Genomic DNA, 23,929 nt, shown 5'->3' with positions numbered 1-23,929 from the left:
GCAGTGCCATCCGCCCCAGTGCTACCTGCCCCCAGTGCCACCTGTTGTCAGTGCCATTTGTCCCCAGTGCCACGTATAAGTGCCATCTGTCATCAGTGCCACATAGTGCCATCTGTCATCAGTGCCACGTATTAGTGCCATCTGTCATCAGTGCCATTTGTCATCAGTGCCACCTGTCAGTGTCACGTGCCATCTGTTGTCAGTGTCACGTGTCATCAATGCCACTTATCAGTGCCATCTGTCATCAGTGTCACGCGTCATCAGTGCCATGTATTAGTGCCACGTATTAGTGCCACATGTCATCAGTGCCACGTGTCATTAGTGCCATCTGTCATCAGTGCCACATATTAGTGCCATCTGTCATCAGTGCCACGTATAAGTGTCGTCATTGCCACGTATCAGTTCCATCTGTCATCAGTGTCACGTGTCATTGTCCTGGTGCTTCAAAAGTGTAATAAATAGTCAACAAGTTAGATGTGTAATTTATGTTCCTAGAACACATGATGGCGCTACCTGCATGTTGGGCCTCTCAATGTGGCCAGGCTGTGAAAAAGTCCCACACATGTGGTATTGTAATACTCAGGAGGAGTAGCAGAATTTTTGGGGGGATGTCATTTGTGGTATACACATGCCACGTGAGAGAAATAACCTATTACAATGACAATTTTGTGGAGAAAAATGAAAAATCTTAATTTTGCAAAGAATTGTGGGAAAAAAATGACAACATCAAAAAGCTCACGATGCCTCTTACTAAATACCTTGCAATGTCTACTTTCCAAAAAGGGGTCATTTGGGGGGTATTTGTACTTTCCTGACTTGTTCGGGTCACAAGAAGCGAGATAGGCCACCAGTACATCAGATGTGATCAATTTTGTGCGATTCGCACCACACCTTGTAGACTCTAACTTTCACAAAGACCAAATAATATCCACTAATTTGGGTTATTTTTACCAAAGATATGTAGCAGTATAAATTGTGGCCAAAATTTATGAAGAAAAATTAATAATTTGCATAATTCTGTCACAGAAACAAAGAATTGTGCGTTTTTTTTTTTTCAAAATTTTCGGTCTTTTTTCATTTATAGCGCAAAAAATAAAAACCCCAGAGGTGATCAAATACCACCAAAAGAAAGCTCTATTTGTGGGAAAAAAAGGACAAAAAATTAATTTGGGTACAGTGTTGCATGACTGAGTAATTGTCATTCAAATTGTGAGAGCACCGAAAGCTGAAAATTGGTCTGGGCAGGAAGGGTGTTTAAGTGCCCAGTAAGCAAGTGGTTAATGACACCCTGATGGAGGGTGGGAGGATCTGTGTTTTTAAAAAAAAAATTGGGCGATTTCACTGTTGGCCATTGGTGTAAAAATGTAAAATCTCAACAAATCTGGTCCTATGGCCTTTAAGATATATGGATTATTTTGAGTTTTTTTATTTGTAATGCTAGTTGCACCTTCAGCAATAGCTGAGTATCTCTGCTTACCCATTTTCATGTTATTTTTATTGTACAAACTCAAACGTGCTGTAATATTACTGGACATGCCAGATGAAGAAAAAGAGTTCTCTTATGAGCTCTTTTGATAAAAAACTCTGCAGCCTTTGGCTCAAAAAAGTCATTTTACAGTCACAGGTAGTATCATAGACTGAGTGTAAATAATACATACAATAGGACAGACCTTAGGGGCCTTGGAATCAGAATTTGCTTGTTTAATATATGTATGAAATGCATGCATATGCACTTTTTTTTATTGTTAATGTGCACATTTTAGCTATCTTCTGTTTTAGCACTAGTTCCGAGTGCCTAAGATATGTCTAGAATTTGTAACTGTTTCTCTATTTGAGTTTGTTCTTTACTTGGAACATGCTTATTGCCACCAAACTCCTTCAAAGTGAACTTGACATTCGTTTGAAAACTTGTAAAATTACTGCTTAACAGCAGGCACCACATAACATTTATTCCTCTTCTCTTCACCTCAGTACATCTTATTTTTCTTGTATTTCCCTGTCTTTTGGCGTAAGCCCCTTCTCTATTCCAGTCAAATGAGAGCTCATACTAATCATTAAGATTCTTTAACCGAGGAAGCAGTTAGATAGGACTTCAAGCCCCTAGTAATAAAGCCAAACCAGAATAAATGGAGCACAGAAAGGGGGGTGTATAATTGTAAGCACATTGTTGTGATTTACTAATTTTAAAATGATAAAATTCCCGACAGGTTTGATTAAAAAAATAATGTGAAGCAACGTTACAATGGTAATTGTTACTACAGCATTTTATTGAGTCTCATGTTTGTCTTTTCACAGAGTGCGCAATTTTATAAAGTTACCACTGATCAATACCAGGAAGCTGCAAACACTGTGGAGGCACGATTCAAGTAGGTTATCATGATGTCTTCGTATGTAATTTCATCTAATATGTGTAACTTATTTACTGGTTAGCAGGGCTTTTTGTTCTTCTTCTTTTCTTTTCTTTTTTAATCAAAAAAAATAAATCGCTTTAATGTGCTACAACCCCAACTCCAAAAAAAAGTTTGGATGCTTTTTGAAATCTACATAAACAGAATGCAATGATTTGCAAATCTACTAAACCCATATTTTATTCAGAATAGAAACATGTCAAATGTTTAAACTGAGAAACTACCATTTTAAGAAAAATATAAGATCATTTTGAAATTGATGGCAGCCACATTTGGGACATGACGACAAAAAGCTGGCAAACGAACTGGTACTACTTAGGCCCCTTTCACACTGAAGTGTTTTTCAGGCGCTATACAGGCCCTATTTTTAGCGCTCCTTTCACTCCAGTGTGAAAGGCGGAGGGCTTTCACACTGGATCGATGCACTAGCAGGACGGTAAAAAAAAGACCTGCTAGCAGCATCTTGTGTATTCACCGCTCCTACCCATTGAAATCAATGGGGCAGCATGGCTATACCGCCGGCAAAGCAGCAGCGCTTTGCGGGCAGTTTTAACCCTTTTTCAGCATCTAGCGGGGGTTAAAACCTCCCCGCTAATGGCAGAATAGCGCCGCTAAAACGACGGTAAATTGGCGCTAAAGATAGCACCGCTTTACCGCTGCCGCCTGCTCTGCCCCATTGTGAAAGGGGCCTAAGGAAGAGTTTGAAGATCTTTTACAACTAATTAGGTTAATTGGCAACAGGTCAGTAACATGATTGAGTATAAAAAAAAAATGCATTCCAGAGAGTCTCAGAATTAGAGATGGACAGCATTTTCAAACAATTTCAGAATAATGTTCCTCACACTAAAATTGAAAAGACTTTAAATGTATTATATCATCTATAGCAGGGTCAGCAACTTTTTTCCACTTAAGGGCCCGATTCAATGTATGTGAATGCCGCATTCACCTGCTAATAAGGATGCGTGACGCCAGCCAGCATGGTCTGGAGATGGGGTTTCTGTTCCCAGGGGAGAAGAGGAGTCCTGTCAGCCAGCATGGCGTGCCTGCACCCCCCCCCCCCCTTCACTGTAGTGTCCTCTGTCCCGCCCCCCCCCCCCATAGTGTCCTCTGCCTGTTGTCGACCCCCCCCCCCCCCACACACACTGTGTAAGTAGAACTCTCCTACCTTACAGGTGTACAGCGAGCAGAGCAGAGATTGATATCGAAGGGCTGAATGGAGGCGGGAACTGCTGGTTAACTTTTCAGTTTAACAGGCTGGCGATTGGTTGCTAGGATCGCCCAGCAACCAGTCACCTGCTGTGTAATGTAAATCTTTGACAACAGCATGGATTTGTAGTAAAAACGTCCAGGTGCTTAACTGGCCTTCCTGCAGGCCACATTGTTCACCAAGTGAAAATATTTGGTGCATCTTGAAACGAAAAATACGACAAAGGAGACCCAGGGCAGTTGATAAATTAGAATCTTATATTAGTTAAGAATGGGACAGCAGTCCTCTCCCAGGACTCCAGCAACTGGTCTACCCAATTACAGAGGGTTATTGAAAGAAGGGGGGATGCTCACACCATGGTAATCATGGCCATGTCCCAACTTTTGTGGGTTTAATACCGCTTTAAAGAGTTTATATTTGAGCATAGGCTTGTATCGACCTCAAAGGTATAATTTCAGGGAGTGGTATATTACACCCCCCATTCTTGGGTTTTACTTCATTGGTGTGTTTGTTCAGAGCTTTAGAAACAGGCTGTTGATGCAGCTGTGGTGGGCACATAGTGTGCAGCAGGGAGACCATCAGTCTGGTACACTCAGCAGTCTCGCATGTAAAAGACTCCAGCGGCAGCTCTAGCTCTGCAAGAGAGTGACGGTCATCTGTGTAGGTAATGGTAAAGCCGGATACATGCGTACCAAAATATACTCCTCTGTTATACAGAAGCTGGTCTACCAAGTAGCTTCTGTTGAACAGTCTTGCTGGGAAGTGTAGTTTTATATGCTTTGATTGATTGTTTACATTTGTTGTTTAGTGACTTTGTCTCTTTAAAGTCTATCTATATCCAAAGATAACGTGTTGCAGCTTGCCAGTCCTTAGATGCAGTGGCTGAATTTGTTTTATTTTTCATGCGGTTTCCTTTTATTTTCACCCAGTAATCCTTGATAATAACACTTCCTTTTCCTTCTTGGCTACACTTGCATCTCCACTGTGTCTATGTAGTACAGCCATAGTTGTCACACACTTCAAGATGTCTGCCTTTGTCCATCTCTATTATTTGGTAGTTGAGGGAATTATTAATTTACAAAAGAAAGATTACAATGTTTTTGCTGCCTTTTCAGCTCTTATGAAGTGAAGAACTCTGCATTTCTAGCAAGAGCAACATCTATTTTTTTCTACTTGCTAAAATTATTCTTAAGCCTAGGGTGCATAATGAGATTATCGGATGAATAATCATCCGTTTTTTTTTTTTGCATGGTAGTCTCCATATTGAAAACGCTGTGCAAAAATTCTTGTACGACAGGATAATAATTCGAACGTGATGTAATGTATTTGTATTGTATTTTTGGACAAAAACTGTATGGATTAAGTAAAAACAAAACAATCTAGTATTGAAAACATTTTGTGTTTGTCCCTTCGGAAATTTTGGGACAAAAGCTGTGTACAGCAATCAGATTATTGTACGATCGTTTGAAAAGCGTTTATTTTATTTTATTTTTATTTTTTTACGATATTCAGATTGTGTATGAGGCTTAAGACTAAAAATGGAAACCAATGTAGTTTCCACATATATGGATTGGTAAGCTACATTATATGACATTTTTATTTTTGGGCGCAGTAATACTTGTAGTTGGTAATAACTTCTTTTTAGAGGTATTGTAAATAATGAGGGGTTGTTGGAAGCTGGTATCCTGTGTATGGATAAGCATTTATGTTGCACTGCCTTTAAATACAGGTTTACACTTGTTCAGAATGTTGTTAAAGAAGTTTGTTTTTGCCACAAATAAATAAACTTCTGACAAATGCTGTATCTATGCCGAGCCTTAAGAAATATTGATCAAGTGCCCAATGATCAAATGCTTTATCTCTGTAGGGTGGTTATTCACATTGATCACACTCTAAAAGATCAGGTTCAGGGGGCTCCTGAGTTGTGCAAATTGCATTAAAATAACATTACTAAAACGTTACTGTTTTTAATGCAAGAATAATATTTCAAGCAGTTGTATTATAACCATTTTATTAGATTATGAAGATGTCTCCTTTTTTTAATGAAAAGTTTACACAAGAAGAGGAGAATGTGATATTACAGGAAGAACATGGCTTTGGGCAAGGATTTAGGCTTTTACAAACTAATTACATTTCTACATTTGTATTAGCTTTCCTACCCTTTGTAATTAAAGGAATGGTAGCAGGAAAAGAAGCAGATGCTACAGTAACTTTGTATTCCCCACGGTCATCCAAGTCAAAGTATAATGGCTTTATTACTGTGCTATAATCACTATAATTAACCAGCAGATATAATTTTGCCTTAAGATTGTTTCCCCTTTTATTTTTAGTTTCTTGTATCATTTCAGGAACAGGAGAGTAAGTGATGATTATGCTGTCACTGCAGTGCTGTGAAATGCATCAACTGGATTTTATGTACCTACAACAATCAGTGTTCTCTTTCTAGGACCCCTTTCACACTTGTACAACTTGTCCTACAATTTGGGACTGCAAAGTCGTACAAGTTGTTCCCTTTGTTTTTCAATGACTACCATTCATATTTGTACAACTTCAAGTCGTGCCTGCACTGCTTTGGTCCGACTTTGATCCTACTTCAGCCCATTGAATATCACTGAAGTCGGTTCAAAGTCGGATTGCAGTCTTAACTTATCCAACTTTGGCATGTTCTGGGGAAGAGGAACTCCACGGCAAAAAAACCCCCAAACGGCATGGGTTCCCCCTCCAAGAGCATACCAGTCCCTTCAGTCCGTTATGGTTTTTAAGGGGAACCCCCACGCAGACAAAATGGCATGGGGTACCCCCAAAATCCATACCAGACCCTTATCCGAGCACACAGCCCAGCATGTCAGGAAGAGGGGTGGGGACGAACGAGCACTCCCCCCCCCCCCCCCTTCTGAACCATACCAGGCCACATTCCCTCAACATGGGGGAGTGGGTGCTTTGAGCCAGGGGGTCCCTGCATCCCCCCACCCCAGAGCACCTTGTCCTCATGTTGATGAGGACAAGGTCTTCTTCCCAACTTCTAGCCCTCTCCAGTTCTTCTTCTGTCCGCTGTCTTCTGCCTCTGCTGGATCTTCTCACTGTTTTGCTGGGTCTTCTCTGCTGTCTTCTCCTCTGTTGTTCTTGCAGTGTTGACTCAGTGTTCTCTCGTGCTCTAATGCCGGTTGCGCAGTGTGCCACTACCTATATGGGACGGGGTCACCGGAGGCCCACCCCTTATGACGTCACCACCCATCATGCCCCGGATGGTGTCCTGCAGGGTGGACCTCCGTGTGACATCACACAGTGACCCCGCCCCATACCAATATAAGTAGTGGCTCACCCGGCATTAGAGCGAGAGAGAGCGTTGAGTCAACATTGGGAGAGGACTTGGCAAAAGCGCGAGAAGATAACGGAGAAGCCCCAGCAGAGTCAGAAGATAGCGGACAGAGGGAGAAGAACCGGAGAGGGCTAGAAGACTTCAGCGGAGGAGGCAGAAGTGCTGGACAGGAGAGAAGTCAGAAGAGACCCCAGAGCTGCCTAATAAATTGCTTTAAAAAATGTGTACTGTTTTATTTTTGATGTTTTTTTTTTTTTTAGGTAGATGGGTAAGGGTACAATGTACGGGTGGGAGGCCGGATTCTGGGAGCTCCCTTGTGAAAGGGGGCTTCTGGATTCCGATAAGCTCCCCGCCCGCAGACCCCAACAACTAACGACCAGGGTTTTTTGGAAGAAGTCCTTGTCCTCATCAACATGGGGACAAGGTGCTTTGGGGATGGGGGGCGCAGAGCCCCGCTCCAATGCACCCACCCCCCCATGTTGAGTGCATACAGTTCAGGAGGGAGGGTGCTCGCTTATCCCCACCCCCTTTCCTGACTTGTTGTGCACTCAGATAAGGGTCTGGCATGGATTGGGGGGCACCCACACTTTTTTCTCAGTGTCGGGGTTCCCCTTAAAATCCATGCCAGACAGAAGGGCCTGGTATGCTCTTGGAGGGCGGACCCATGCTGTTTTTTTTTACATTGTGCGTGGAATTCCCCCCTAAAGATTCATACCAGCCAGTGCTTGGTATTGTTGGGATCAAAGTCAGATCCTTGATCATTGAAGTTGGACTTCAAGATGCAGGGCAAAGTCGCATCAACAGTTATACGACTGTTTTGTCAAAACTGCGTGACTTTGAAGTCACACAAGTGTGAAAGGGGCCTAAATAACATTAATAGTTTTATGTACCAGATCTACAGTGTTTATCCACTTCAGGACCGCCGTATTGCCAATGTACGTCAGCACAATGGCACAGGCAGGCAGAATCACGTACATCTACGTGATTGCCTTCCAGCGGGTGGGGGGTCCGATCGGACCCCCTCCCGCTGGTTACGGCGGTCCGATTCGGTCCAGGAGCGCTCCGTGATGAGGGGATGGCCGTTGGTTTTCGGCCACCCCCTCTGGATCGCTCCTGGCCAATGAGAAGCTTCCTCCCCTGTGTATTGTTTACACAGGAAGGAGGAAGTGATGTCATTCTCCTCGGGGCGGTCTTTTTGACCGGACTACGAGGAGAAGAGTAAAAGTAAGTGTGCACCAACACTACACTGACATGTAGGTACACACAGGCACACAAACCCCCCCCGATCCCCCCCCCCGATCGCCCCCCGATCCCCCCCCGCCCCCCCTCCCCCCCCAGTCACAGTGTCACTGATTGCATTGATCATTTCTTTACTGATCAATGCATTCAGTGTCAGTTGTGACAGTAAAAACTGTCAGGACAGTTAGTGTTAGGTCCAGGGTAGCCCCCTATCACCCCCCAATAAAGATTTAACCCCCTGATTGCCCCTAGAGTTAACCCTTTCACCCCCTTTTGCCAGTGTCACTAAGCGATCATTTTTCTGATCGCTGCATGTGTCGCTAGGTAGCTAGTTATTTTTTTAGGTTCACCGCCAGGTTTTTATATCGCTAGGTTCCCCGATATACTACCCAATAATGGGTTTAACCCCCTGATTGCCGCTAGTTAACCCTTTCACCCCCTTTTGCCAGTGTCACTAAGCGATCGTTTTTCTGATCGCTGCATTAGTGTCGCTAGGTAGCTAGTTATTTTTTTAGGTTCACCGCCAGGTTTTTATAGCGCTAGGTACCCCGATATACTACCCAATAATGGTTTTAACCCCCTGATTTCCGCTAGTTAACCCTTTCACCCCCTTTTGCCAGTGTCACTAAGCGATAATTTTTCTGAACGCTGCATCAGTGTCGCTAGTGTCGCTAGGTAGCTAGTTATTTTTTTAGGTTCACCGCCAGGTTTTTATAGCGCTAGGTACCCCGATATACTACCCAATAATGGTTTTAACCCCCTGATTGCTGCTAGTTAACCCTTTCACCCCCTTTCACCAGCGATCACAGTATAAGTGTCACTGGTGACGCTGGTTAGCCAGTTAGTTATTTAGGTTCCCCGTCAGGTTTTTATATAGCGCCAGGGACCCCCATATACTACCTAATAAAAATTTGAACCCCCTGATTGCTCCTAGTTAACCCTTTCACCACTGATCACCGTATAAGTGTTACGGGTGACTCTGGTTAGTTTGTTTTTTATAGCATCAGGGCACCCACCATTTATTACCCAATAAAGGTTTAACCCCCTGATCACCCGGCGGGTGATATCAATTAGGTTTTAGGGTCAGGGTCTGCGTCGCCCCAGGCAGCGCTAGGTTAGTGCCAGTACCGCTAACACCCACACGCAAAGCATACACCTCCCGTAGTGGTATAGAATCTGAACAGATCAATATCTGATCTGATCAGATCTATACTAGCGTCCCCAGCAGTTTAGGGTTCCAAAAAAACGCATTGTTAGCGGGATCAGCCCAAATACCTGCTGGCACCTGCGTTTTGCCCCTCTGCCCAGCCCACCCAAGTGCAGTATCGATCGATCACTGTCACTTACAAAACACTAAACACATAACTGCAGCGATCGCAGAGTCAGGCCTGATCCCTGCCATCGCTAACAGGTTTTTTGGTAGCATTTTATATTCAAATCCGGAAGGCAGTGCTTGGTTTTCGGGGTCCCGTACGTGGCTAGGCTCCCAAAAAGTCCCCCACATGTGGTATCCCCGTACTCGGGAGAAGCAGCAGAATTTATTTTGGGGTGTAATTTGACTTCTGCCCATAGCATGTGTGAGCAATATATCATTTAGTGACAACTTTGTGCAAAAAAAAAAAAGTTTGTAATATTCCCGCAACTTTTGGCAAAATATAAAATATTCCATGGACTCAACATGCCTCTCAGTAAATAGCTTGGGGTGTCTACTTTCCAAAATGGGGTCATTTGGGGGGGTTTTGTGCTATTTTGGCATTTTATGGACTTCGAAACTGTGATAGGTAGTGAGGAGTTAAATCAAAAATTTGCACCCTTAGAAATCCTGAAGGTGGTGATTGGTTTTCGGGGTGCCGTGCGCGACTAGACTCCCAAAAAGTCCCACACATGTGGTATCCCCGTACTCAGGAGAAGCAGCAGAATGTATTTTGGGGTGTCATTTCACATATGCCCATAGCATGTGTGAGCAATATATCATTTAGTGACAACTTGGTGCAAAAAAAAAAAAAAGTTTGTAATATTCCCGCAACTTGTGGCAAAATATAAAATATTCCATGGACTCAACATGCCTCTCAGTAAATAGCTTGGGGTGTCTACTTTCCAAAATGGGGTCATTTTGGGGGGTTTTGTGCTATTTTGGCATTTTATGGCCTTCGAAACTGTGATAGGTAGTGAGGAGTTAAATCAAAAATTTGCACCCTTAGAAATCTTGAAGGTGGTGATTGGTTTTCGGGGTGCCGTGCGCGACTAGACTCCCAAAAAGTCCCACACATGTGGTATCCCCATACTCGGGAGAAGTAGCGGAATATATTTTGGGGTGCAATTCCACATATAACCATGGCATGTGTGAGCAATATATCATTTAGTGACAACTTTTTGTAAAAAAAAAATTTTTTTTTTTTTTTTGTCATTATTCAATCCCTTAGGACAAAAAAAATAAATATTCAATGGGCTCAACATACCCATCAGCAATTTCCTTGGGGTGTCTACTTTCCAAAATGGGGTCATTTGGGGGGGATTTGTACTGCCCTGCCATTTTAGCACCTCAAGAAATGAGATCGGCAGTCATAAATTAAAAGCTGTGTAAATTCCAGAAAATGTACTCTAGTTTGTAGACGCTATAACTTTTGCGCAAACCAAAAAATATACGCTTATTGACATTTTTTTTACTAAAGACATGTGGCTGAATAAATTTTGCCCTCAATGTATGACTAAAATTTAGTTTATTCGATTTTTCTTATAACAAAAAGAAGAAAATATATTTTTTTTTCGAAATTTTCGCTCTTTTTCCATTTATATCGCAAAAAAAAAAAATCGCAGAGGCAATCAAATACCATCAAAAGAAAGCTCTATTTGTGGGAAGAAAAGGACGCAAATTTCGTTTGGGTGCAATATTGCATGACCGCGCAATTACCAGTTAAAGCAGCGCAGTGCGAAATTGCAAAAAGACCTCTGGTCCTTAAGGTATTTATTGGTCCGGAGCTGAAGTGGTTATACATTAGGACTGCATTGAGCAAGGTAATCCAATGCATATAATGTGAATGAGCCCTTCTAATTTCTTTATAGTATATTAACCACACATTTTTTAAATAAATTATACAAGACGTGTGCCAGCCACCTGAGAATTGGTAATGACCTTCATTCTCATCAGTCCTTAAGTCCACCCAGCAGGCTGCTTCCACTTTAATACCTTGCTAGAGATGAGCCTGGGCGTCCTCTGAACCAATCTCTATCGAACATTAAAATTATGTTTTGTTTTGTTTTTTTTTGGTTTTATTTGTTTGGATTTTTACTACAGTCAGCTTCAGGCTGGCTCGTTCCCCCAGACTTAAGGAGCCCTAATTACTGTTAGTAATATTAATATAAAAATATTTGGCTACTTTACTCACATCCTCTCCTGTGTTGCCCTTCATTCAAGTAGATGTAAACTGAAGTAGAATTGTAATTGAACCAGGCTGAACTTAAGCAATGCAGGTTTATTAACAGCTGATAACATACAGGTTTATGTTCAAAGTATTACAACATACAGGTCTAATTTATACAGTTTCTTACAATGCAAGCATATTAGATATAGGTATTCTTATTCCCTAACCAAATTGAAACAATTGTGAATTGTTCTCACCTTGAACAAGAATTGGTCTTTTCTGCCAATTCTTGGGAACCCGTCACCTGATCGGGACCAGCTGGTCGACCAGTGGTCCAGTCCCCTCACAGAGTTCTGGGTTCCAGCTCGACCAAGTTTGTGAGGGAAATTCACCTGGAACCACACTCTCTAGAACAAGTTAAGAAGTCTTCTCTGACTCGTACGAGGAGACAAGTTTCAGACAGATATTTGCCCATTGGTTCTGACCTCTATGACCCTTGCAATAGGGCTGCATACACAGAGTTCAGCCTTATAAGCTCCTATCTGACTTGTCTGACTGACTAACAATTGTAGAGCTTGCATTTATATACCCTTTTATAAGCCTATCTCAGCCATCTTTCCTAGATATGGTTGGTCGCTAAGATCTACATCAATGTAACCAACCATAAATCTGACACCTGTTCTAAAAACCAGATAAAGTTAATTACTCCCAGAATTCCTATATGTTCATTAAAAATGATTTATAACTGCTTTTGTCCAATTAAAGACACCTGTGTACAGACCGTCTGGCACTCAGCTGTGTTAAATCCAACCCTCTTCATCTTGATAAGGTTTAACTATCTTTAACCACTTCCCACCCGGCCAATGCATATATACGGCCGGGTGGGAGCCGTCTACTCCTGATAGGACGTTCAGGAACGTCCTTCAGGAGTAGCGGGATCGCGCGCGAGCGCGCCCGCGCAGCGGCGCGATCCCGATGTGCTCGTGTCACCCGGACACGGCACATCTCAGATCGGCAGGAGGGCTCTGTGATTGGCCCTCCTGATCACATGACGGCCGTGTCCAATCACGGCCGTCATGTGATGTAAACAAACAGCCGGTTGCTAGGCAATCGGCTCTCCTCACACGGAAGTCACCGCTGAGGAGAGGAGAGCAGAACGCTGCAGCCGGCTGATGATCAGTGAGTATGGGCTGCTTTTTACAGCTTTTTACTCACTGATCATCAGTGTAGTGTAAACACACAACACACCACACAGTACAAACACAGTCCCCACATATGTCCCCAAAACACACATGTCCCCAAAACATACATGTCCCCAAATAATAAAAACACATGTCCCTAATAATAAAAACATGTCCCCCACATATGTCCCACTAAAATCACATGTCCCAATGATTATCTGCACACATATGTACGTGATCACCTGCACACATATGTACATGATCATTTGCGTACATATGTCCGTGATCACACAAACCAATTATTATACACTTAACGGATTTTTTTTTACCAAAAACATGTAGCAGAATACATTTTGGCTTAAATTTATGACAAAATTAGATTTTATTGGATTTCTTTTCAAATAGAAAAAAGAAAATATTGTTTTTTTTCCAAATTTACACTATTTTTCCGCTTATATCGCAAAAAAAAAAAAAAAAAACGGAGTCGTGAATAAATACCACCAAAATAAAGCTCTATTTGTGCGAACAAAATGATAACAATTTCATTTGGGTACAGTGTAGCATGACCGCGCAATTGTCAGTGAAAGCGCTAGAGCGCTGAAAGCTGAAAATTGGGCTGGGAAGGAAGGGGGTGAAAGTGCCCTGTATTGTAGTGGTTAAGAATAACAGATTTACGACTCTGGAAGAATGAACTTTTAATAACCCCACCAGATGTGTTATGTTTTTCACTATACAATCCTGATTGTATGTATACATAAGGTACTGTATTACTTTATATATATATATATATATATATATATATATATATATATATATATATATATAATTTTTTTTTTTTTTTTTTTACACAAGCCAATTACGTGTTAAATATTATTATTATATATACATATACATACACATGAGTGTACTTCGAATTCAATGTATTTTAACAGTTTTAATGAGGGCTCAAGTAGACCTTTATTTGACCCTGTCAAACTTAATTTAATGTTCTGTACATAACTTTCCCGTATTCCACCTAATTATTTAATTATTTTAACCACCTGTTTTCTTATCTTTGACGGTGCTTATCTATCAGCTATATTTCAACTACTGTCAAAAGTTCTCTCTTCCAATTAGTGAATTTAAAAACTATGAAGTATCCTAATGAACTTTCACCCAGTAAACTATCTTATAAAAAATATCAGAAGCAGAGATGTCATCTTAAGTTAACATTTAAAAATTAAGACGTTCTCTATATTTTAGAATAACATAGTATACATTCATGAAAATGTAATAACTATTGCTTTACTATCGAATAATAATATTGATAATCCCACTACTATATAATAATTATAATTATATTATCAATAAAATATATGCAAATCAGTATGAATAATATGAAACACATTGGCTAATATGAGATTCTACAACAAAACCCGCCTACAGCGCGAACTACAATTGCCAGAAGGACGTCCCTGGGGAAGTTCTGTGCAAATCACAGCGGCCATTTAGCGCTCGATCGCAGTATCCAATGGGAGATGATCTCATATGTAAACATGAGATCAACTCTCATCGCCAGCTTTCCCTCCTCACACAGAGACAGCGTGTGAGGAGGGAGTGCGAACGGCTGCAGCATCGCTGAGTAAAAAAGGGAAAATAAAGTGCCTACAGCAGATGTCAGTGCCACCTGTCAGTGTCACATGTCATCAGTGCCACGTATTAGTGCCATCTGTCATTAGTGCCATATGTCATCAGTGTCACCAGTGCGACCTATTAGTGCCATCTGTCATCAGTGGCACGTATCAGTGCCATCTGTCATCCGTGTCATGTTTCAGTGCAGTGGCACGTATTAGTGTCATCAGTGCCATCTGTCATCAGTGTCATCGTATTAGTGCCACATATTAGTGCCATCTTTCATCAGTGTGACGTGTCATCAGTGCCATGTATTAGTGCCATCTGTCATCAGTGTCACGTGTCATTGTCCTGGTGCTCCAGGGCCTTCAAAAGTGTAATAGGTAGTCAAGAAGTTAGATGTGTAATTTATGCTCCTATGCTAGTTGGGCCTCTCTGTGCCCAGACTGTGAAAACGTCCCACACGTGCAGTATCGTAATATTCAGGAGGAGTAGCAGAATGTGTTTTGGGGTGTCATTTGTGGTATACACATGCCATGTGAGAGAAATAACCTATTACATTGACAATTTTGTAGGAAAAAATTTTTCTTTTGCAAAGAATCGTGGGAGAAAATTACAACATCAAAAACCTCACCATGCATCTTACTAAACACCTTGGAATGGTGTTTAAAAAAAAGGGTAATTTGGGGGGTATTTGTATTTTACTGGCTTGTTCAGATCACAAGAAATGAGATAGGCCACCAGTACATCGTGTGTGATCAATTTTTTATGATTTGCACCACAGCTTGTAGACTCTCTAACTTTCACCCAGACCAAATATCCACTAATTTGGGTTATTTTTTACCAAAGATATGTAGCAGTATAAATTGTGGCCAAAATGTATGAAGAAAAATTTATAATTTGCAAAATGTAATCACAGAAACTGAGAAAAATGCTTTTTTTTCCCAAAATGTTCAGTCTTTTATTTTTTCATTTATAGCGCAAAAAATAAAAAACCCAGAGGTGATCAAATGCCACCAAAAGAAAGCTCTATTCGTATGATAAAAAGGACAAAAAAATTATTTGGGTACAGTATTACATAACTGACTAATTGTCCTTCAAAGTGTGAGAGCACCGAAAGCTGAAAATTGGTCTGGTCACGAGAGGGGTTTAAGTGCCCAGTTGTCAAGTGGTTAAACATGCATACAGCTGTGAGTGTACCTTAAAAAAAAAAAGCGCTCCCTGAGCTTGTCTCACCTCTCCTAAAACTGCTGGTCTGTGGGAGTGGCTTAGGACCGGGGAATAATAGGCGGAGATGTGATATCATACAACCCCCCTGTTATACACACCCTCCAGCCATGTCACAAGCAGGAGTACAGCACAGCTATCTTTGTGAATGTGGGCATGTCTCCTGAGTATATCCAGGGAATACACAGGTGCCAGTGATTGTGAGCTATGCTTACAGCACAGGATCTGTGCTAATCAGGAGAAAGCTGGTAGGAAGGTGCTAATACTAAAACATCCAGGGAATCCTGCAGCCTAAAGTGACAATATGGACCGAGAAACATTCTCATTTAAACCTCTGCAAACAGCAATTCAGAAGTTAGAAGAACTGGGACAGTCAGTTGTCAGACTTAGATGGTAAGCACAGGGTTAATGAAGTGATGGAGATCTGTCTGTCATAAATCACCGGTGGATCAGCAGCTGATTGCACAGGGAGAGAAACCCCTCCCCCTTTTGCAGTGTATTACACAGAGGCTCATTCTGGTCTCGTTTTCAGCACAGCCTGTCACTCACGAGGGGGGGGGGGGGGGAGGGACACAAATTTTCTGCTTGTGTTGGGTTTATGCTGTTCAGAAGAGCAAGGATGATTTCTGAAGAATGGAATTGCTTAACCACTTTCAGACCGGACCATTTTGCTGGTCAATGACCAGAGGTCTTTTTACAATTTGGCACTGCGCTGATTTAACTGGTAATTGCGCGGTCATGCAATGTTGTACCCAAACAAAATTTGCGTCCTTTTTTTTCCCACAAATAGAGCTTTCTTTTAAAGATATTTGACTGACTCTGCGATTTTTCTTTTTTGCGATATAAACGTAAAAAGACCGAAAATTTTGAAAAAAAATTATATTTTCTACTTTTTTTTATTAGAAAAATCCAATAAACGCAATTTTAGTCATACATTTAGGCCAAAATGTATTCAGCCACATGTCTTTGGTAAAAAAAAAAAGTCAATAAGTTGTCACGTCTACAAACTAAGGTACATATTCTGGAATTTACGCAGCTTTTAGTTTGACTGCCTATCTCATTTCTTAAGGTGCTAAAATGGCAGGGCAGTACAAAACCCCCCCAAATGACCCCATTTTGGAAAGTAGACACCCTAAGGAAATTGGTAAGAGGCATGTTGAGCCCATTGAATATTTTATTTTTTTGCCTCAAGCGATTTGAATAATGACAATTTTTTTTTTTTTTTTTTTTACACAAAGTTGTCACTAAATGATATATTGCTCACACATGCCATGGTTATATGTGGAATTGTACCCCAAAATACATTCTGCTGCTTCTCCTGAGTACGGGGATACCACATGTGGTCGACTTTTTGGAAGCCTAGTCACGTACGGGGCCCCCGAAAGACAAGCACCGCCTTCAGGATTTCTAAGGGCATACATTTGTAATTTCACTCCTCACTACCTATCACAGTTTTGAAGGCCATAAAATGCCAAGATGGCACAAAACCCCCACAAATGACCCCATTTTAGAAAGTAGACACCCCAAGCTATTTGCTGAGAGGCATGTTGAGTCCATGGAATATTTTATATTTTGCCACAAGTTGCGGGAAAATTACAAACTTTTTTTTTTTTCACAAAGTTGTCACTAAATGATATATTGCTCACACATGCCATGGGCATATGTGAAATGACACCCCAAAATTCTGCTGCTTCTCCTGAGTATGGGGATACCACATGTGTGGGGTTTTTTGGGAGCCTAGCTGCGTACGGGGCCCCGAAAGCCAAGCACGACCTTCAGGCTTTCTAAGGTCGTTTGCAGGGTCTCCACGAGGACGACAGAGTTCATTGTTGCTGAAGTGCATGAACCTGCAAAATCTGCTCGTATCATGCCCTGGACATGGAAGCAGAGAACACATGCATATGGTGAATTGGGTCAGTGGACCAATAGGACCGCAACTCACTCTTTTTGGTTATGCCCATGTTGAGGGAGAGGCCCAGAAAGATCTTAAATTCGGAAACCGTAATTGGTTTCCAATGTCTGGCAAGGGCGGACCGGGGAATAGTGGCGATGTGTTGACCAGCGTACAAATTGCTTTGGTCCACAATCTATAGAGATCTTCGGTGAAAAACAGTGAGTAAAAATCAAGTGGCGTAAAATCAACTGTTTCCACGTTAATGCCAGGTTGGCCAGGGAATGGGGGAAGTACGGCTTCTGCAGAAGTGGTGGGCACCCAATCAGGATTGGCGAATTCTGCAGGAAGGGCACTATGGGTACGACGGGCCTGTCTTTGTCTTCGTCTTGGTGGCAGCGGGACACTACTTGTGCTTGCCACCTCGCCAGCTTGAACTGCACTTATGGGACTCGCCACGTCACCACGTGCTACTGCAGTGCTGGATGTACGTCCAAGGTGTACTAGGCCGCTGGTGCTTGCCAGTTCACCAGAAGGATGAGCGGCTCTAGGTACGTCTCTGCTCCATAAGAGGGACCTGCAATTCTTGCACCTCAACAACAGAAGAAGTTCAGGATCGGGTACGCCTGCCCTTAACAGGGACCTCATCTCCGTCGTCAGAGCTATCTGTCATGGAGCCGCTGTCCTCTACAGGATTGTATCCTGAGCCTGAATCTGACAGATGAGTGACTTTCTCTTCACTATCTGTCATGCTCAGAAACGTGTAGGCCTCTTCACTAGTGTACCTTCGCTTTGCCATTTTGGGCTCTAAATTTAGGGGTACACTAGTGAGACTCAGGTAAAAAAGCACCTAGGCTGTCAGCGACTGTATCAAAATGCTACAAAAAAAAACTGTTAGCGATCGCAGGGATCAAGCCTGACTCTGTGAACGCTGCAGTTATGTGTGTTGTGTTTTGTAAGTGACAGTGATCAATCGATACTGCACTTGGGTGGGCTGGGCTTGGTGGAGGAGCTAAACGCAGGTGCTAGCAGGTATCTGGGCTGATCCCGCTAACAATGCGTTTTTGGGAAACCTAAACTGCTGGCGATGCTAATATAGATCTGATCAGATCAGATATTGATCTGTTCAGATACTATATTACTAAGGGAGGTGTATGCTTTGCGCGTGGGTGTTAGCGGTACTGGCACTAACCTGACGCTGCCTGGGGCGACGCAGACCCTATCTGACCCTCAAACTTATATCACCCGCCGGATGATCAGGGGTTTAAACCTTTATTAGGTAATCAATGGCGGGTGCCCTGAAACTATAAAAAAATAACCAACCAACCAGCATCACCTGTAACAGTTATATGGTGATCACTGGTGAAAGGGTTAACTAGGGGGCAATCAGGGGGCTTTATGCGGTAGTATATGGGGGTCCCTGACGCTATAAAAAGCTGCGGCGAACCTAAATACCTACCTGCCTAACTGGCGTCACCTGTGACACTAATACAGCGATCAGAAAAACGATCGCTTATTAGTGACACTGGCGACGGGGGGTGATCACAGGGTTAAACCTTTATTGGGGGGGTTAGGGGGGTACCCTAGACCTAAAGGGGGCTAATCCTAACTGCCCTAACAGTTATTGCAGTCACAAATGACACCAATGCAATAATAATAATAAAAAAAAAATGCAATTGGTGTCACTGTGACTGGGGGTGCAGGGGGTGAAGGGGGCGTGAAAGTGTGCCTGGCATGTTCTACTGTTAGTGTAGTGTGTTGGTGCAACTCACTGATCATCTCTCCTCTGTGCCGGAACGAAAAAGACCGACACAAGGAGAGATTACATCACTTCCTCTGCCTGTGTTTACAATACAGGAGAGGAAGTGATGTAGGGGAAGCATTTCATTCGTCAGGAGCGATCGTGAGGGGCTGGCCATGAATGAATGGCCGCCCCCTCATCCCGGATCGCTCCTGCATGGAATCTGACCACCGCTGGCACCGGGGGGGGGGGAAGGCATGGACGTACCTGTATGCCAATATGCCTGCCCGTGCCATTCTGCCGACGTACATTGGCGTGCGCCGGTCGGCAAGTGGTTAAAGGTACCAAACTAAGCTCAAATGCTTAGTATAGGTAGTATCTTTTCAACTGTGATTATATTCATTTGTGTTTTTAAATCCACTTTAATCTCCTTCTGCCACAAGATGTTTTGAGTGTAAATATGCCCACCTTCGTTTCATCTAGAAGACGGAGTACATACTGTGAGTTCACTACACCCTCATGGCACCCTGTCCTTACAGTGTAATTATACAAAGAGAGCTGCCATGACATCAAAATACCAGTGCCACACTGTGTCTCATGAAGCATTGCCCACTGCCAGGGGAAAATCCAGAGACAATCCTCTGCATGACTTGACAGGCCTGAAGAGGTTGGAGAAAGGTAAATATAAAAAAATATATATAGGGGTTGATTGCAAGCCCACTTCCAGTCTATGCATTTATTATGATTGCAAAGCTCAAGCTGCAAAGGGGGCTGCAGCTGACATCATCCAAGGCAGTCATTCTGAGTGAAGTTTCTACTGATCATTTGCGACAGGAAGAAAATAGCTGGTTAAGTCAGAAAAGATTTGTTAGAATGTGCTTTTTTACTGGACTGACATGGATACTGTCATCTGTGCTGTCATTCTGGGCATTTTAACTATAAATGTTTTTTGAGGTATAGTCCTTGAAGACCAATACCTCCTTTCTTCTAATGTGAAAATCCTGTTATTCCCAGTACTGTATTCAGTAGTGGTGCACCCTAATATATATATATATATATATATATATATATATATATATATATATATATATATATATATATATATATATATATATATATTTAATTTTTTAAACCTGTGGTGTTAAAAATAAAATAAAAAGTAAAATAAAAAAAGGCATGGTTTGGCTGAATAAGGTCTTAGAGCTCACATAGGCATAGGAAAAAAATGCTCCGAATATGCTGCAAGAAGTTGGCAGAAAAATGCTTCTAATGCCACAGTTCTATGCACATATGAGTGTAAACTCATTCTGTCTCTCATATTCATTTAATCTAGCCACTAGAATAAATGTACATGCATAAACCTGTGTTTACATGCATACGGGCATGAATTATGTGCCAAAACTCTCTCTAAAAGCAGGTTTGGGTAGGGCTGGGGAAAAAATCTATTTAAATCTTGAATCAAGTTGAGAGGTCAAATCGATTCAAAATTCACCAGGACCGGCGCTGACACTGCGCCGGTGCTGCGGGCAGGGGTTTTTAGGCGAGGCCACAGCTTGGGCCTAGTACACAAGGCCAGACGCCGCCGACTAGGCCGAAGGCGCGGCCTCACCTAAAGACTCCTGCCTGCAGCTCCTTAGGACTGGCGCGGTGTCCATCAAGACAAAAAAAATATTTGAATCGTGATTTGAGTTTTTTTTTTTTTTTTTTTTTTTTAATCGCAGAATTATTTTTTGTGAAAATCGCCCAGCTCTTTGGTTTGGGGCATCTTTTTATGCCCCTTAACCCTGCACTGAAATACACCTGTAAACGTCACAATGTGCATGAGCACATTATATAACCTAGACCTGCTTTCAGAGGCAAAAAAAGACACCAAACACCTCTTAACATTTTTTCTACTTGTGTGCATGAGCCATGAGCCCTTAGACTTATGCCTGGTACACACGATGAGATGATCGGACAAATGATCATCCGTTTTTGGGTTTTTTTTTTTTTTTTTGCATGCTAGTCTCTTTTCAAAAATACAGGTGCATCTCAAAAAATGATAATATCAAAAAGTTTATTTATTTCAGTAATTCAGTTCAGAAAGGTAAAATATTACAGAAGACCAATAAAAAAGGATTTTTAATACAGGAATGTTGGCTTACTGAAAAGTATGTCCATGTACAGTATGCACTCAGTACCTGGTCGGAGCTCCTTTTGCATGGATTACTGCATTACTGCTGAGGTGTTCTGTAATCCTAAATTGCTTAGATATCGGCTCTCATCTTCCTCTTGATACCCCACAGATTCTCTGAGATTTGGGTCAGGCAGGTTTGCTAGCCAATCAAGCACAGTGATACCATGATCATTAAACCAGGTATTGGTACTTTTGCCAGTGTGGGCAGGTACCAAGTGCTGTTGGCAAATGAAATCGGCATCTCCATAAAGCTGGTTAGCAGAGGGAAGCATGAAGTGCTCTAGAATTTCCTGTTCGAGGGCTATGCTGACTTTGAACTTGATACTTTGGACCAACACCAGCAGATGACAGGGCTCCCCAAATTAACACTGACTGTGAAAACTTCACATTGGACCTCATTCAACCTGGATTCTATGCCTCTCCACTCTTCCTTTAGACCCTGGGGCCTTAAATTCCAAATGAAATGCGAAATGTTCTTTCATCCTAAAAGAGGTCTTTGTACTACTGAGCAACAGTTGAGTCTTTTTTTTTCTCAGCCCAGGTAAGATGCTTCGGACAGTGTCTCTGGTTCACGAGTGGATTGGCACAAGAAATGCGACAGTTGTAGCCCATGTCCTGGATACATCTGTGTGTGGTGGCTCTTGATGCACTGACACTGGCTGTAGACAACTCTGAGAATCTCCCACAAATTGTTGAATGTCCTTTGCTTCACAATCTTCTCAAGGCTTCGGTTATCTCTGTTGCTTGTGCACCTTTTTTGTACTACAATTTTTTTCCTTCCACTCAACTTTCCATTAATATGCTTGGATAAAGCACTGACACACAGCAATGACTGTCTTTTGGACAACTGTCAAGTCAGCAGTCTTCCCCCGTGATTGTGTAACCTACTGAACCAGACTGAGAGATCATCATTACAGGTATTTTGCGTTAATTAGTGGATTAGAGCGTGACAGTATTGCACTTTTTCACAATATTCTAATTTTTGAAGATACTGAATTTTGTGTTTTCAAAATTAAAAGAAAGAAATGCTTGAAATATATCATTAATGAATCTATATGAGTTTCACTTTTTGAATTGAATTACTGAAATAAACTATATTTTTGATGATTTTCACATTTTTTGAGATGCATCTGTAACCGTTTACTAAAGTTACAAAAAGTGATATAATGCTTTACATTTGTATTGTAGTTTCGGGATAACAAATGTACTGATTAACCACCTCAGTACAGGGCACTTTCACCCCCTTCCTTTCAGTGCTGTCACACTTTGAATAATAATTGCACGGTCATGCAACGCTATACCCAAATTCATTAAGCATTTTCTTCACACAAATAGAGCTTTTTTTTTCTTCACTGATGTGTGCTGATGAAGGGGCACTGATAGGCTGCACTGATGAGGCGGCACTATTATGCTGCACTGGTGGTCACTGATAGGTGGCCCTGGTGGGTACTGATGGACATTTATGGGCAGCACTGATGAGCAGCCACTGGTTGGGAACTAAAAGGCAGCACTGACTGGCACCAGTAATGGGCATTGATTTGTGCCACTCATGGGCACTTCTGGTGCTTTACAGTAACCAGTGCCCTGATTACCTGCACTGCTCTCCCCTGCGAGGAGATGCCGCTGATCGGCACTCCTCGCCAAAAACACTCTGTCAGTGTGAGGCAAGGAGAGCTGATTACCAGCACTTCGTATTTACATGCATTTGTGATTGGACACAACTGATCATGTGGTTAAGGAGCCGTGTCCTAGCAACACGGCATGGCCATGGTCGTCACGCTGCACAGCCATTCTGGTGCGTCATATGATGTCCACACAGAACTAGAGCCGCACCATTTGACGGTGGGTGGGCGGCAAGCTAGCAAGCAAGCTTCTTAAGAGATTTTAAACCTCCTGACTCAAAAAATGTAAAATTATTATGGAATGTTTAATGTTACCCTGTCTAAAAAAAAAAAAAAAAAAAGAAAATATAAAAAGAGAGTGTGTATAAATCTACTGTGTTCCCTTTAAACAGTAAGGTAATAACAGTATATTTTTGTCTTGGTTTTATATGCATTCTCTGCAGTCCTTCTGTACCCTTCAAAGCTACTTATCCTGCAGCTGTGCACATGCATTCATCTGCTCCTCTTAGCCACGACAGAGCAGAACCTATTATTGATTATGATGGTTAAAGAATCTGAGTGAGGGAGAATGAGGCAAGTCTGTTTCAAGAGCTCTTAATTCATGTGCAACTGTATTGGATTGCGGATTAAACTAATGTGCCATATGCTCAGAGCTTGCCAAGACAAACACCTGTAGATGTTTAAATATTTGTCCCTTTATCTGACAGCAACAAAGCCGTCTGCCTGATGAATAATAAATATTCTATTTCAGCCATTTATTGCCTCTTCCTTAAAGACATGAGGAATTTTGTTTCAGCTACATTTACACTTGCCTCCTGCATTTGTGTTATTAAAATGCAGAGAAATTGATCTGGGACGTATAACAAAATGCTATAGTTACCAGATCACTTTCTCCTGTATTTAAATTGTATTTGTACACATTCAGAGTATGTAATCTGCCCCTGG

General features: G+C 42.0%; 1 protein-coding gene across 1 annotated transcript in view; it reads left to right on the top strand.

Moving 5' to 3' along the window:
• CHCHD3 (coiled-coil-helix-coiled-coil-helix domain containing 3) overlaps positions 1-23,929 on the top strand; it is a 290,963-nt gene that overhangs the window by 205,247 nt on the left and 61,787 nt on the right. Inside the window, exon 6 of the mRNA XM_077472597.1 lies at positions 2,296-2,366. Coding sequence (XP_077328723.1) covers positions 2,296-2,366 — 71 coding nt within the window. The remainder of the gene's footprint in view (positions 1-2,295; positions 2,367-23,929) is intronic.

The sequence above is a fragment of the Lithobates pipiens genome, unplaced genomic scaffold, assembly GCF_037356315.1.
Source record: "Lithobates pipiens isolate NorthernLeopardFrog02 unplaced genomic scaffold, aLitPip1_a1.2 Scaffold_8, whole genome shotgun sequence".
Lineage (NCBI taxonomy): Eukaryota > Metazoa > Chordata > Amphibia > Anura > Ranidae > Lithobates > Lithobates pipiens.
Note: the sequence above shows the minus strand (reverse complement) of the source record. Positions and strands in the feature narration are given on the sequence as shown.